Here is a 15,843-nt window from a genome sequence, read left to right on the forward strand (position 1 = left end):
AGTGAAGAAGAAGAAGAAAAAAAACCCAACGTGTTCAAAAATACAAACCAAAGACTCGTTTCTCACACTTAAAGTACCGAAAAAAAACATGCAGGAGTGCAAGGACGACATTTATCAGGCGCACGCCATGCTGCTCACACTGTGGCCATCGTCCCCAAATGAAGACATCAGACAACATAATAACAACTCATTTCCGCAATTAAGCCACAGGGGGTATTTATTTTCTCAAGTGCGGGCCTCTATTTGCTAGGAGGCCTTGACTGGAACACATTCTTTTGATCAATATAAAACCAATGCTAGCTGTGTATTACAATTTATGCTAATCACAAGCTCTCCCGCATCATCAACAGAACACACACGACCGAATTTGTCACCGTATAACATACGATCATCTTGAATAGTGTACCGCATAACTTAGGGTCATCTTCCAGACTTGAATTCATTCGAGATGCCTGTTTACATGCCTCAACAGGGTTTGTTGTTCTGGTTAGCACAGAGTTGAAATGGGCTCAGGCAAGTTAGCTGTTGTTTTATGTCCGCGTATGAACGACACAGTCTACGCGAGCGATATAATGACGCTGACTGCCCTTTGGTGAAAATGGGCTTATCTGTTTGAGAGAGGCACAGAATTTTTTTACAAAGTGGATGACGCACCCGGTGTGGTGTCTATTAAAAGAGTAAGCAGTGATTGTGGAAATGCGCTAGATTCTGAAATCGTCGGTGGGTAGGTTACATCATTTTTCATGAAATACTGACACAATGAAACTTGTCTGCATCATTTGTTTCCGTCAAACAAAACGCATTGGTGTGGCACTTTCTTGGGAAAAAAAATAATTCAACTAATTAATAAAATAAATATTTAGTTGAACGTATGTATGAATTTTTTTTTCCTGCATTGTTTTTACGGTATGACACTCGACTGGCAAACTGTAAACTTTCAATTGAAAATGTTACTGTTAAGACAACAGATTTGTTTTGCATTGCCATAAAATGCTTTATGTGAATAAATATGTTTGATTTAATTGTATACGGGTGCTCCGGTTTCCTCCCACATTCGAAAAACATGCATGGCAGGCTGATTGAACACTCTAAATTGTCCCTAGGTGTGAGTGTGAGTGCGAATGGTTGTTCGTTTCTGTGTGCCCTGCGATTGGCTGGCAACCGATTCAGGGTGTCCCCCGCCTACTGCCCGAAGACAGCTGGGATAGGCTCCAGCACCCCCCGCGACCCTAGTGAGGATCAAGCGGCTCGGAAGATGAATGAATGAATGAATGAATAATTGTATACAATCGTTTATATCCGAGGAAGACAAATTATTTAAGGGGCACTTTCCTAAAAAGATGTATATAAAATACATAGCCGCTACAAATTAATCAATACTTTTTGAGGGAAACATTGTTTTACTCATTTCCCCAAAAACAGAACATATTGAGGTGGCATTTACGATGTTATGTAATATTTATTTAAAAAAAAAAAGAGATTTTGCTGTACTGTATTTTGGTTTCTGTTTCTTATTTTATTGTATACAATATTTAGTTTGACAATCTTTCATTTATTGGCATATTTAGCACAAGCAGTTTTTTTTGTTTCATTTTAAATATCGCAGTTATAGAAAATACTTTTGCAATTGGTTCCCTGACTGGACACAAAGTGAAATGAATTATCACCCTAAAGCCAAGGCACTCACCCAAATGTCTTATTTGGCGTTGACTGGTACGTACAAACCCTATTTGATCGTCATTGTATGTGTGTGTGAGTGTGTGTGTGTGTGCGTTTGCATGAATGAACTGAACAAAAATCACAGAACATAAATCAATGAAGGCATGTTACCTTCTTAATGGAACGTCTGCACAGGAAAGTCATTTGGGCTGCTTTATCCACTCAAATAAAACCCGAGTAGCGGTACCTGGTTAAAACTCAGTCGTCCGTTCCTGCAAAAGAAGCGGCATGCATGTCTTTTTTTTTTCTTCTTCTGAACAATCAATGACGACTGGCAGGAGTGAGCCAAATGCCAAGAATAATCACATCAGAAGCACACAAAAATAAATAATATACAAAATAATGACAATGCATAAATTAATACAGTGTTACCTTGACTTGGAAGTTTCATCCATTCTTCTTTTTTTTTCCCCAATAGGTTTTGGTGCTTACATCATCACAGAACACGGATTTGGAAAGAACAGTCTTCATTCAGGCGGCAACATAGCGAGCAAGTCAATTTGTGCTGCACAGCGCAAAGCATAAAAATATCGACCAAGTGACACCTCATAACTTGAAAAACGGGGAAGTTGCAAGGGCTGACAAGCCAAGGTGGCCTCATGACAAAACAAATTCTTTCGCCGTAGCCCAACAATGATAATTAAAAAAAAAAAAAAAAGTGTGGCTCTAAAGAGCGCTCCGAGACCCACGTGGTAAAACCGACACTTTGCTACGGCACACTGGGCTATCAAGCAGGCAACCACGCGAGCCCCACGCATCACCGAACGGGTCCGAGAGAGTCGGGGATCGGCCCGCGCGCTAATTTTATTTATTTTTTCACTTCTGACGAGGACTTCCGAGGACCTGCGAAACGGTTTCAAGGATCAGTCTTTGCTCTCGGCCCGCCTTCTCCTCACCAGTGTGGAGAAAAAGCTTCGGCTCTGCTGAGGACCCATCAGCATGGGAGCTTGGTTCTTGTGGATGATCTCGATCTGCCAAAAACAAGTGCAGACATTCCGGGTGTCTGGATTTAATAGCCGTTCATTGTCCGCGATCCCGCTGTAGGTGTGTATCGGATTTTGTTTTCGTAAATAGTAGACGCAATTCCAAATTGAGAATTGCATTTTGTTTGGAGAACCGTACGAGCGAGAGTTTTCTTTTCATGTCCTCCTGTTACCGTGACACAATTTCACGTTCACATCTGTCTCCACACGACACGAGTGTTTTTCTCCCTCACTTTTCCACAGTGAAACACCTTGTTTGAGTTTGTTTTGTCTTTTAATCACGACGGGCCTCTCAAAGCTGAAAGCGCGGCACGCATTTCCATCCGCAGCCCGACGAGGCGTAGCGTGACCAAACGAGCGGCCGCGAGGGTTCTTCCAGCGATTTCCACGCCGGCTCCTTCTTCACGTGGCGTGCGTTGTTTCAACGCTCGCAGAAAACATCACAGTCCAAATGGGATGTTAACCCACTAATTATTAACAACAAGTATGCAAATGCCGCATGAATAAACATATTGACGAGTGTCTATCAGGGCATTTGCATTTCTGAGCGACGTCTGACATGTTTCTCGTTGGCTTTGATGAACAGGTTGCGAGATGTTACGCTCTTTTCACATGTGATTGCACTAATGGATGTTAATTATTCTTTCACTTTTACGACTTGCGTAGCACAAATTAGCCACCATCCAAATATGATTTTGTCAAATCCGTTTGGCGCAAATTCAACGACGTATAAAGTTGACATGAAATCAAAAGTTTCGGAATGTGACGTCTTATCCACAGCAATACGCAGCGAGATCATTTCGCAGACTGGCCTTTTTTTTCCTGATAGGAAATATTCTTGTCAAGACTTTGTCGAGATATAGGTTTGTCGCTTGGGTCATTTCTTTGTCTTCCGATCGGCCAAATGCACAGACAAAAGATGCATAGAAAAAATATCAACTTACAGTGCATGGAGTCTGCATCCAAGGTTCACCATCAATCTGCATGGGAAGGGATTTACTGGTCCTGCAAGAGAGAATTCAAAGTTATCAATTCAAGGCTGAAATGGTGAAAATTGAGTTTGTTGGCTTTGATGCTGGTAATTTAGCCAGTGGCTGCCTAAACGGGTTGCCATAGAAATGCTTCATAAAATATGACAAGAGGAAACAGAATTTTTGGTTTGGTGCAGAACCATCGAAGAATTAACCAGCAGGTTAATTTTGACCAAAATAGCTTGCTGCCTCAACGGGTGGCCAAAGAAATTCTTTGAAGTTTTGTGTGGAACCTTTTTCAAAGAATTCAGCAGCAGTCAGATTGTTAATTTAGGCCAAATTAGGAAATACCTAAACAGGCTGCCACAAAAAGAAATTCTCTCGAGGATTCGCACAAACCTGATGGTGACGGAGGAGCACTGTGCCAGGCGTCTTCCGGCGCTCTTCAGACCGGTGTAGATCTGTCCCATCTCCATGGCTCCCTCCAGCCCGACCACCTCCAACAACTGATCGGACAGGTCTGAAACACAGAAATGTGGTCAGTGAAGACACGATAGGTGGAAAAAAAGCCACCATAGAAATATATGGAAACGTGAGAGATGAAGCTTGATGGAGGACTCATTCATCCATCTTCCTAACCGCTTGATCCTCACTCGGGTCGCGGGGGGTGCTGGAGCCTATCCCAGCTGTCTCCGGGCAGTAGGCGGGGGACACCTTGAATCGGTTGCCAGCCAATCGCAGGGCACACAGACGAACAACCATTCGCACTCACACTCACACCTAGGGACAATTTAGAGTTTTCAATCAGCCTGCCATGCATATTTTAGGAATGTGGGAGGAAACCGGAGCACCCGGAGAAAACCCACGCAGGCCCGGGGAGAACATGCAAACTCCACACAGGGAGGCCGGCGCTGGAATCGAACCCGGTACCTCTGCACTGTGAAGCCGACGTGCTAACCACTGGACTACCGGGCCGCCCTTGATGGAGGACTATTGTGAACTAAAAAACAGTTGGTGAATTCCAACCCGTCTAGTTGCTGTCCAAAAGCAAAGTGAAAGTTTGGAGAGTTTAGAAGAAGCCAGTGGGTTCATTCAAACAGTTTCCTGCCTCGATATAGGCTACCGATATAAAAGATTGTTTTTGTTTTCTTTGTTTAGGACAAAGATAGTGACTAGCGGTGTATCAAAAAAAAAAAAAGATTTGAATCAGAAAATCGTTTTTGAGCATAAAGCAGATCTGAAAATGACTTGAAAATCGAACCGCCTTTGAAACATATCCTACCCCTATTGAGACACATGTCAAATTGTATTTTATTGGAGAGGAAAATCCTATCCACCCTCTGTAGCCACCGCTTCCCCCCCCCAAAAAAAGTAAAAGAAAAAAAAAGTGTTCCACACAAACACACAGTCGTGTTTGTAAGCAAAAAAAAAAAACCTTGAGAAAAGTCAGGTGTAAGACAACAAAAGATACCGCCGCTCCTCACTTGTCGACATCTGCATCTGAAACACGTAAACGGCGAGTTACGAACAGCAGTGCGTCAATTAATTAGATTGCATCGGCAATGTCAGGCAATCTTGTGATCATATCATTATTAATTTGCACTGATGTGTATTGATTTTGGCCCTGTTGGAGGCTGGGTGTCACGCGGGGTCCCATCTGCTTCAGCCTCCGACGCTTCCCTCCTCGAATTAAAGAGCCGCTGCCTTCCCGGTTGGGAGTGCGTTCACATTAATTGAAACCCACTCTTTCTGTTGCTTTTTTTTTTTTTTTTTCCTTCAGGCTCGCTGGATGCGTGCGAGGTTGTGGACCGGCTGCACCAAACCTGTCGCGTCTGCTTTCCTGTGGCTGTTTGTTGTTGTCGCAGCCGTCACCATGGTGATGGACAGGCGTCGCTCTCTATCTGGGGCTGTGAGTGAGCTGCTTTTCAGGGTCACACTGTGTGTACATACACGGATGACATCGCCACCCACCCCACCCCTCTTCCCCTGTTTTCTCACCCGAGTGCAAATGCTTTCACGCAGGTGACGTGCACTGTGTCCCCAACGGGCAGTGATTCTTTTTCTAGCCCCAGGCAACAAAGATTCAAAATAGCAGTGTGGGAATAGAGCCATTCTGCCGGGGGAACAGATGAAGTCATAGCGAGCTGACTAAACAGGCTGCCGTAGAAATGTAAAAAAATATTTTTGAGAAAAAGCTGGCATTTTGGTGCGGGACCATTATGAACATCAACTGGACTGGAAGCAGGTTGATATTGACCAGAACCACTTTGCTCCCTAAAAGAACTGGCAAAGAATTATTTCGACTGAGTTGGTTAACTCTTTCATTCCCCAAGACGTACCTGTACGTCTTTTTAAAATTAGGCCCCGCCTACCAAGGACGTACTGGTACGTCTAAGTTTGTTTTTTTTTTGCGTCAGAGAGGAGGAGAGTCTGATGCAATCTGTGAATGAGAATAAGCCGTTTGCATCGTAAATCATGTTAAAAAACAGCGACCTGTAGGTGGCAGTGGTGCCTCACGTGCTTGTAATGCATGCTTTTACAAAAAGCTCTTTTTCTCCGTTTTTTTTCTTTTCTTTTTGTCCAGGAATCGCCATTTTCCTGAAACGTAGCCATTTTGTGATGCCGATTGCAGAAGAATGAAAAAAAATTTTTTTCTGCTGAACGGAGAGTCCAAACTTTTATTTTGGTAGGCTACATGTTTATATCGCATTAGAACCAAATATTCTGTGGGTCTTGCAAGATCAGTCAAAATCCACTGGGATTAAGGGGGTTGCTCCAGTGAAAATGGCTGGGATTGAATGAGTTAAGTGGGGAGTCATGGAATACTCAAGAAAAAAGGGTGGGGCCACTGTAAACTAACACTTAGTAGCAAAAAGAGATTTTATTCAGATTCATACCGAACTATTTGCTGACTAAACGGGCTGCCATAGAAATATGATGACTGAGGCAGCTCAATTTGGGCTTGCTGTCTAAAAAGGCTGCCACAAAAATACGAAATAGAACATTGCGAGAAGAACCCGACGTTCAGAGTGGGATCCGCGTGAACTAAAATTGTGCAGCAAGTAGGGGCTGCCTAAAAAGGCTGCCACAGAAAGGAGATAATTTTAGTGCAGGATAATTAATCTCAATAATCTTAACTAAAACTTCTCTCTGTCCTCCACTCGATGTCGGACAAAAGAAGCTCTCTGCTGTCGAGGCATCGGCAAGCCCGTCAAGTCCGACTCGAGCGGGAGGAAGATTTCTGCGGCGACCTGTTCTCCAATGAGCGCTTCACAAGGGTCTTGTCATGGGGCATCAGTCCCAAAACAACACACTCCACCCACAGTGTGCAAAAAAAAAACTGGCTCCCATTGTAAATAATTCACTCCGTAGCCATTCCCTTCCACCTGAGGGGCTTGTCTCCTGGCGTCGCCAGCAGGGTGATTTAACAGCTCCAGAAAGGTCAGCTGCACACACACGCACACACAAAAACACGAGTATGCCCGCATCCACACACACACACACACACACACACATACACACACAAAAACCTGCCAACCATTTGATCCATGTGTCGTGCTCGACTACGCCCCCTCTGGCTAAATGCACTTGTGTGTGTTTACCACTAAAAGCACCTTTTTCGGGGGGAGGGCATGGAGGCTTGTTGATTCTGAATCGATTTGGAGATCCACGATGGTCGCAAACGTTCGCTTTTTCTGCAATTGTTTGAATTAAATCTGTGGAAGCCCGTTTAGGGCGAGAAAAATAATCGTGGTCTTGTAATTTCTCCAAATGGTCCCAGACCTCAGCTTCTTATTTTTAAGGTTTTGTTTGTTGTCTTTGTGCCCACTCAGGCAAGAAAACTGGTTGCAGGTTTTGGCAAAGTTTTTTTGTCCATGTGGATCCTTCACCAAACGTAAGTTTTTGTTCGTAATGTTTAATTTCATGATTTTTGTTTTTGTTTTTGTTTTTTGATAGCAGCAAAGCTAATTGTGGTGCAAACGAACTTCCAAGCTTCTGCTCCTGGTCCGGCGTTAAAAACCTCAGATTCTTATCGTTTTGTTGTGTTGTTCTATAGCAGCCAAGCTTTGTAGAAAACTAGCTGGGTGTCGATTAAGATGCGCATTACTGTCATGTATTGTTCTCAGTTTCTCTGGCAGTACATGTCAGAATTAACTGCAGGTTTTTCACAGTTCACGACGGTCCTGCACCATATTTCAGCATCAGTGATTATATTTGTACTTTTTTTTTTTTAGCCTTTCTAGTTATACAGCGAACTAATTCTGCTCCGATTTAATTTTCGGATTTCTGCTAATGGACCATCAGCAAACTTCGGATTCTGAGTTCTATGTTTTATTTTGTGTTTTTATGGCAGAATATTTTGAGGCAATCAACATGATGTGGCCTAAATGAACCTGCTTGTTTCTGCAACGTTTTGTCAGCTTCCTCACTCAATGTTTTCCATTTCAACTGGTGTTATTGTGATAGAAAATTAGAGCTATTTTAAGTCACCACTTTTAGCGGTTAGCCACAGTTCCCCTTTGGTTTTGGGCCAATCACAGATTCCAAGTGACGGCCATCCTTTTGACGTAAATGGAACCGTGGGAGTCTGCACCGATTAACTGCGCCTGTCCTCCGCTGCCCTCGCAGGCCCATTAATACGCAAGTGACAGTTCCAAATAGTGACACGGTTTTACCTCCGTGTCGCAAACAAAAGCCGCTCGCTGTGATTCACCTTGTCACCCTTGAAATATTCATATACTCGTGAAAAGTTTCGGGGTCCCAAGTTTGGTATTGAATGTTTCCATTCTCCTGCTCTCACCTTGAACTGCAAACGCGAGCTCCTTGGGATCGGTCAAAGGCGTCCTCCTGTCCGGGCCCTTCTTGGCCGCCTTGCGGTGACCCCTCCTCTTCTTGCTTTCGCCCCACAAGTTGGAGCCGCCGTGCATGCTGGGAATGTTGAGGATGGCGATGCCCTCCAGGGAGACGGAGCTCAGGTCCAGGGTCACGCCATCACACTTTCAGTACGAGAACACAGGAGAAGGGTGACAATTAGACAATTTATGGGTGTGCGTGCACGTCCACCTCACAGTCCAGAGGTACCGGGTTCGATTCCAGCTCCTTGTGGAGTTTGCATGTCCTCCCCGGGCCTGCGTGGGTTTTCTCCGGGTATTCTGGTTTGCTCTCACATTCCAAAAACATGCATGGCAGGCTGATTGAACACTCTAAATTGTCCCTAAGTGTGAGTGTGAGTGTGAGTGCGGATGGATGTTCATCTCTGTGTTCCCTGCGATTGGCTGGCAACCGGTTCAACGTGTCCTTTGCATATTGCCCGAAGACAGCTGGGACAGGCTCCAGCATGCTCGTGACCCTTGCGAGGATAAAGCGGATCAGAAAATGGATGGATGGATTAATTTTATGTATATATATATATATATATATATATATATAGTCGGGCGGCCCGGTAGTCCAGTGGTTAGCACGTCGGCTTCACAGTGCAGAGGTACCGGGTTTGATTCCAGCTCTGGCCTCCCTGTGTGGAGTTTGCATGTTCTCCCCGGGCCTGCGTGGGTTTGCTCCGGGTGCTCCGGTTTCCTCCCACATTCCAAAAAACATGCATGGCAGGCTGATTGGACGCTCTAAATTGTCCCTAGGTGTGAGTGTGGGCGTGGATGGTTGTTCGTCTCTGTGTGCCCTGCGATTGGCTGGCTACTGATTCAGGGTGTCCCCCGCCTACTGCCCGATGATAACTGGGATAGGCTCCAGCACCCCCCGCGACCCTAGTGAGGATCAAGCGGTTCGGAAAATGGATGAATGGATGGATATATATAGATATATAGTCGTAGTAGTCCACATTTCTAGTCCAAATGAATAAGACGCTTTAAAAATAACTGTATGTTGATTCTCATTTGTGTATCACACTCTGCGGGGTTGCGGAGGGCTAATTACCTTTGTGCAGCAACTAAGTCTAATGGGAAGCATGTGCCAAGGCCCTTCACTTGCACGTTTTCGGAGCAGTGGAATTAGCACAAGTCTGATCTATTTCTGGAAAACGAGCTGGTCAGCTATATCGCGGTTCGTCGGTGGCCCCCCTCAGCTTGCTATTTACAAGCAAGTGTGTTTTTACATTATACAGGCATCTATAAATTCTGACTTGCACAGTCAGTGTCGTTCAACATTATGCTGGGCAGCACTGAGGTCTACTGGAAGACATGCAGCATAATTAACAGCTAGACAGTGAAACCAGGTGTTAAAAATATTTTAAATGTGTGTTTTAATGAGCTTCAATGTGGTTGAAGCGTGTGGGAAGAGTCGACCTATTTTCAAAATTTTATTTTATTAGGATCATTATATTGGACATTTGATCCTATTGCAGATGGATCTTGAATCCTCCCGTGACAGACGCAAATGGACCCTTTTCTCGGCCCAGCGACTGACAATGGGCCGTACTCACCTCAACCTCCAGGAAGTCGTGTAACTTCTTGCACGTAGCCGAGAACGTCTCCGAAGTGCCGAACTCAAAGTACCACAGTTTGTTCTTTGTTCTGGGAGAGCAAAGGGAAAGCAAACGGCAAAGAGGCCGAACAGCAGACAAGACATCAATCTCGTGACAAGCCAAAGCATCTGTAAAGGCGTATCTGTTGTGAAAAGGGATTTCCTAAACAGCAGAAAGGGAAGGCGCTCCCGTGATCAGCGCATTATGAATCACCACGGAATACAAGATTGTGCTCCATTCGTCACATATTGAGGGATGATGATGATGCTGATGATGATGAATGTGGTTAAGAAGGCCTTGAGAGGCAGTACGTGGACCATCGGTGCACGCCATTGAGGACGAGATAAGAAGGCGAAGGAGGGTCATCTGTGTGCACCTTGCAATTAACAGAGGACTGGTGGGGGTGGGGCGTTGGAGGTGGATCTGGGGGGGGGCTGCACCCGCTGGCTTCCTTTGCTAAAACTGACGATCAATGACCTCACCATCTGTCTATACACTCTTACACTCGTCTCATATCAGGGTGGGGAAAACGGTTGCACATCAGGGCCACATTTCACATACAATTTTTGTACCATATGTCAAACAGTTCATTCAAATATGAAATCTCAAAATGAAGCTCATTTTATTATTTGTAATTTATTAACTCAGTTGACAGATGAGGTGGGTGAAGGGAGTATTCCTGCCCAGGTGATAATGTACATTTGGGGCACATATGCTCCGTATCGATGAGGCCCAAGTACCAAATGGCCTGCGGACCAGTAACGGGGAGAAGGGCCAGTGGTTGGGCACCACTGCGAGAGAGCATAATCAAATCGAATTTTGTTTATTGTTGCCGTCGAACGGAAACTTTGTACGGTTTCAGGAAATCCCCCAAAATCCAAAACAGCTTGTTTCAGGTCATGTTATAATTTATATTGCTATAATATGCCATTGCACACTGAAGTCAACCCAAAAATATATTCAATCGCTAATTTATAATGCTGGCATTGATTAAAATTATACAAACGCAGGCGGTGGCAGTGATGCGCTTCAAAATTCATGATCGTGGTTCGTGTTGATCCCCCACCATGCAAAAAGCCCTTAAATATGTCACAAAAGCAAACATTTGTCCTACATTTTCAGAAACACCTTCTTAATCTTCTTTAGCCACGAGTGACGTAATAAATAAAACAATAAGCCAAGGAACCCCTTCGATCCAGCGGATATGAATATAAAACAGAGACTCTGTGACTCACGAGGGTCCTTCTGCAACAAAGCATCATGGCGATCGATTTTAAACAACTTCAATGTAGCTAACTTTACTCTTTTCACTCGTTAAAGGGCTAAAAAAAACCTCAGCATGCAGATATTAAATACAGGTGACAATTACACCACCTGCAGGAGGAGGAAATTGCAGTAGTTTTTCAACAATTGTCAGACATAAGAGACAAATAGTGGCAATGTTTTTTTTTTTCCAAGCTATTTACGGCGCTTTAAATTTGGTAACCTTGCATAAAAATACCAGACGAAGTGGAAATGGAACATTAGTAGTTATTTAGGGGGGGGGGGGGTTAATTTGACCATGTTCATACATACGAGGTCTCTGGCGGAAAATGACGATATGTAATAAGATGAAGGTATACAGTCTATAATATACATAATTATATGATTTTAACAGCCATAACAGGTCTTCGAGGCAAACCATAACTACGTTTGGCCTATGATAAAAACAAATTTGACACCTCAATATTGGGTTGTGAATAACAAAAGTCTGAACAGTGGCCCTTGCGGTACTCCACTTTGGGACATTCTGAGCTACTGATCGATACGGAATAGTCTCCGTTCAGAAGGTCGGTTTTACACTAATCTGAGACAGGAATTCTAATTTCACAGAAGAGTTTTCATCTTTCCGAGAGACGACAAACAGCGGAATGCTATTTATCTTCCACTGTGAAGGACCAAAATAAATAAATAAACAGCAATGCTGACACGCAGAAGTGAATGCAGTAAAGAATGGCTCAGATGAGGGGGATGTATTAGTATAAGCAGAGGAACAATCGCTAAATTATTGATTCCCTCATTAGGACCTTTGTCAGGACCATTTAGCCACTTTATAGATGGGCTTTCATAAAGTCTACTTGCAAGGTAGAGGGGCTGATTTATCGTATCAGTCGGGATGGGAAGAGAGGGAAGGTGGCGGCGGATCGAGGTGAACGGGCACCACTGGACAGAGCGTGTTGGGATGTACACAAATCAGGACAGCGTATTCAAAAGCGATGGTCGGTGATTTGTGGGGCAAATGAGCTACGTGGCCGGCAGGTGCGAGTGAAAAATGAGCTTCTGTCTACTACAACCTGTGGATAAAGTGGGCATAAAAAGTCTGCACACCCTTGTTCAAATTCCAGGTTATTGTGAGATACAAAAAAAACATAGCCAAGATAAATCATTTCAAACTTACCCTATAACTGAATTTATTATAAACAATTACATACAAAATGAGCATGAATTACTCTATAAAAGTTTTTTTGTTCAAGCATTGTTTTAGCCTGCCTGTTTCAATTGGTTCATGAATCATTTTCATTGTCATCATTAATCTCCTTAAATAATCCGATTTGATTGTAAACAAGCAAATCCAAATATTGGTAAAAAAAATAAAAATAAAACTGACCTACAAATATAGTTAAAACAGAGCATGGATTATTCGTTTATTATTCACATAAACACTTTTAGATATTTTCCATCGAATGTGGCCTTTCAGCACCCCCCATGTTTTGTTACTTGGCAAATCCGTACCTATTGACCCCAATTTAGTCATGGGGATCCACAAGCAAGCGGCAAAAGACAGAGTATGACAGGAGGACCACTCCTGACAATTCGCACCACTTAACCTAACAAGCTAACACCATAGCAACAAATCACCCTGCGTCCATGTTCATTAGATAATTAGCAGGGATCGGATTGTCATTTGTTCCTCCACGACTGACGTCAAACACAGGATCCGTCACAAAGACTGGCAGTGGGCTTGTTCCTGCACTAATGACAAGATGTCTTAATTATCCGAGTTCAAGGTAATGATGGGCATCTTTTTCGGGGTCACAAAGATATGCATGCACATTCAGGGTGCAAGAGTAGTTTTTCGGGTTAGTATGTCAACCAATATTATGATACGTTTGATTGAGATTGTGCTAGGCGACTTAAAAAAAAGACCAATCTATCAAACAGACATTTTTCCCCCCGCAGTTTTTTTCTAAACGTCAACATTCACAAAATTACAGTGATTCCTTGAAATACGAGATTTATTTTTTCACTGACCATGCTTGTATCTCAAAACACGTGCATCGCAAACTGTCATTCACCACTGAAGTGAATTAAAAAGACATTCATGTGTTCCAGTTTCCCTTTAAAAAAAAACCCAAAATGTTTTTTTAATAAGAAAAGTATCACTCCAAATTATTGTATTTTATGTCAACATTTTCGCTTCATTGCAATGAACACTGCGCTGCTCCTTCTGGTGTGCGTGCTTTGGTCGCCTCGGGGCTATATGATATAAAAATACAATTTACATGGTGATACACGGAACTTTTCAGTCAGCACAGTAATATTTGTCGTTCTTCATAGAGGATAGGGAATATATGACAGTGAGTACCGTTGAGCCTCGCTATTCGTGTCCGGACTTCAATAAAATAAATTAAATGTAATTGAAAAAAAAAAGAAAAAAAACGCAGATAAACATTCAGTGAAAAATGGGCAAAAATAGAGAACACAAAACAAACAACAATATGCAAATCCGCAGGTGCCAAACCACCCGTACGGTGGGTTGCTGTTCGCAAGCCTTGTTATTCATGTGAGCGAACAGCACTTTGAACTCTGGAAGTCTCTAAAGATGACAAAAATAACAAAATAATCCTGACAAATAAACTACAAATGATCATTTATTCATCCATCCCTACTTTGAGATAGACGAAGACAAGATAAAACCCCGTTCCCTCAAAGCTGCTGCATCTCCACAGGACGTCATGCAAACTTAATGATGCTTCCCGTGGGAGCGATGAGGAGGCAAAAACAATGCCGCTCAAATAATAATGCAGGAGCAAACCTCAAAATCAACAACGGGTGTGAATGGACCTGCAGTGTATCGATGCAAAGCGGATGTTGACAGCTGCTTGGGTTGGCCACACGATATCAGCTGTTCAAGTCAAAACCCCCGTGTCAAGTGAAAACAGAGAATGAAACAATGACCGCAGCTGCCTATCCGAACAACAGTCTGCCGTTTCAAATTTACACACCTGTAAAATACTAAAATCTGATGAGAATGAAAAATAATTAGTTATAAAAAACTAATTGTCCTGTTGCTTTTCGTTTGGGTTTTTATTGATCAAATACCCAATTTTCCGCACTCTAAGGCGCACCCAAAATAAATCATTCAATTTTCGCAAACGTCGACAGTGCGCCTTATAATCCGATGCATCTTTTTTATGGATCAATAATTCTAATTTCTTGGACGTAGTATTTTAAATGTTCCGTAAAGCTGCAGTGATTGTGAAAGCTCAACATAAATAAAGCTGTATTGTATTGTATTCCCTTTCACGTAGCACCATCTAGTGGATGCTTAATGTAGTTGCAGCCACTACTGTCGCTTCAATTCTATGTGCATTATAATTTGTTGCGCCCGACATTTGAAAACAGTTTTAAAATAGGCCGTTCACTGAAGGTGTGCTTATATGCCGAAGCGCCTTATAGTGCGGAAAGTACAAGACAATACAATACACGCTGATTTATATAGCGCTTTCACAACAGCGGCAGCTGTAACAAAGCGCTTAACAAAACAGTTAACATAAAGTAAAAGTACGGTAAATAAAGTGCGTGGAAGTAGTAGTCTAGTTACTAGGCCATTTGGGCCTCCTTCACTATGAAATGGTGTTGGAAAACGTCCTCCTGGCGTGACTAACACCATAACTAGCGATGGTGTTTTGCATCGTATGTTAGCATTAAGCTAGCGGAAAGTGTTTTGGGTTTTTTTCTGTTTCAAAGTGCTATATCAATACAGTTGCGTTGAGTTTTTAAAAAAAAGTTTTTTAATAGAGAAGAACAACTTACTCACTGATTGACAAAAAACGCAGATATTCCGGAATCCATGCCTAAATCTCAAATCCCCGATCATCCCATCGCTGCTTGGTCGTCCAAATGGTTTACAGAAGCGATCAACTTGAGCTCGGCATCGCTGCCCGAAGGCCAAAGCAGCTTTCCGAGCACTTTACACTGGACGCACTTAACACAACACAGCCTCCATTGATTTTCTCCACCACTGACACTTAATCTAACCCACAGTGATCTACGACCTTATTCCAGCACTAATTTCTTCTTGATCAGAGGTGATAAATATCGCATTGACATAACCAACTCTTTGCGTGCCGCATCGATGCGCCGCCGTGGTGTTGGAGTACCGTGCAGCCTGTAGCACTCCCAGGTCTGCTTGGCAGTTTGAGAAACGACCACAGCTGCATTGGGGAACAAGAAACCTACTTTTGTTTTTAAAGCAGGGGGCTATATTTGAGACTTTTTAAAGACCATTCACAATATGCGGTCACTCGAGAATTCACCGTATGGGCTCAACATCATGATGTTTTGCTTTTGTTCACCATTTAAAAAAGTTCCCAGTGTCTTCATTACCTGTCTGTGATATTTTTCATCAAAATATACGAGGGATCAAAATTTA

At 43.1% G+C, this 15,843-nt stretch overlaps 1 protein-coding gene across 2 annotated transcripts in view; it reads right to left on the reverse strand.

The window, feature by feature from the left end:
* Positions 1–1,276: 1,276 nt before the first annotated feature.
* Positions 1,277–15,843, reverse strand: part of dgkb (diacylglycerol kinase, beta) — a 55,082-nt gene continuing 40,515 nt past the window's right edge. For both annotated transcript variants that reach the window (XM_052065866.1, XM_052065868.1), the window contains exons 21-25: positions 10,107–10,197; positions 8,475–8,670; positions 4,073–4,193; positions 3,647–3,707; positions 1,277–2,690 (exon numbers count right to left, since the gene is read on the reverse strand). In XM_052065866.1, coding sequence (XP_051921826.1) covers positions 2,583–2,690; positions 3,647–3,707; positions 4,073–4,193; positions 8,475–8,670; positions 10,107–10,197 — 577 coding nt within the window. In that variant the 3' untranslated portion in view covers positions 1,277–2,582. The remainder of the gene's footprint in view (positions 2,691–3,646; positions 3,708–4,072; positions 4,194–8,474; positions 8,671–10,106; positions 10,198–15,843) is intronic.

This window comes from Hippocampus zosterae, chromosome 5 (assembly GCF_025434085.1).
Source record: "Hippocampus zosterae strain Florida chromosome 5, ASM2543408v3, whole genome shotgun sequence".
Lineage (NCBI taxonomy): Eukaryota > Metazoa > Chordata > Actinopteri > Syngnathiformes > Syngnathidae > Hippocampus > Hippocampus zosterae.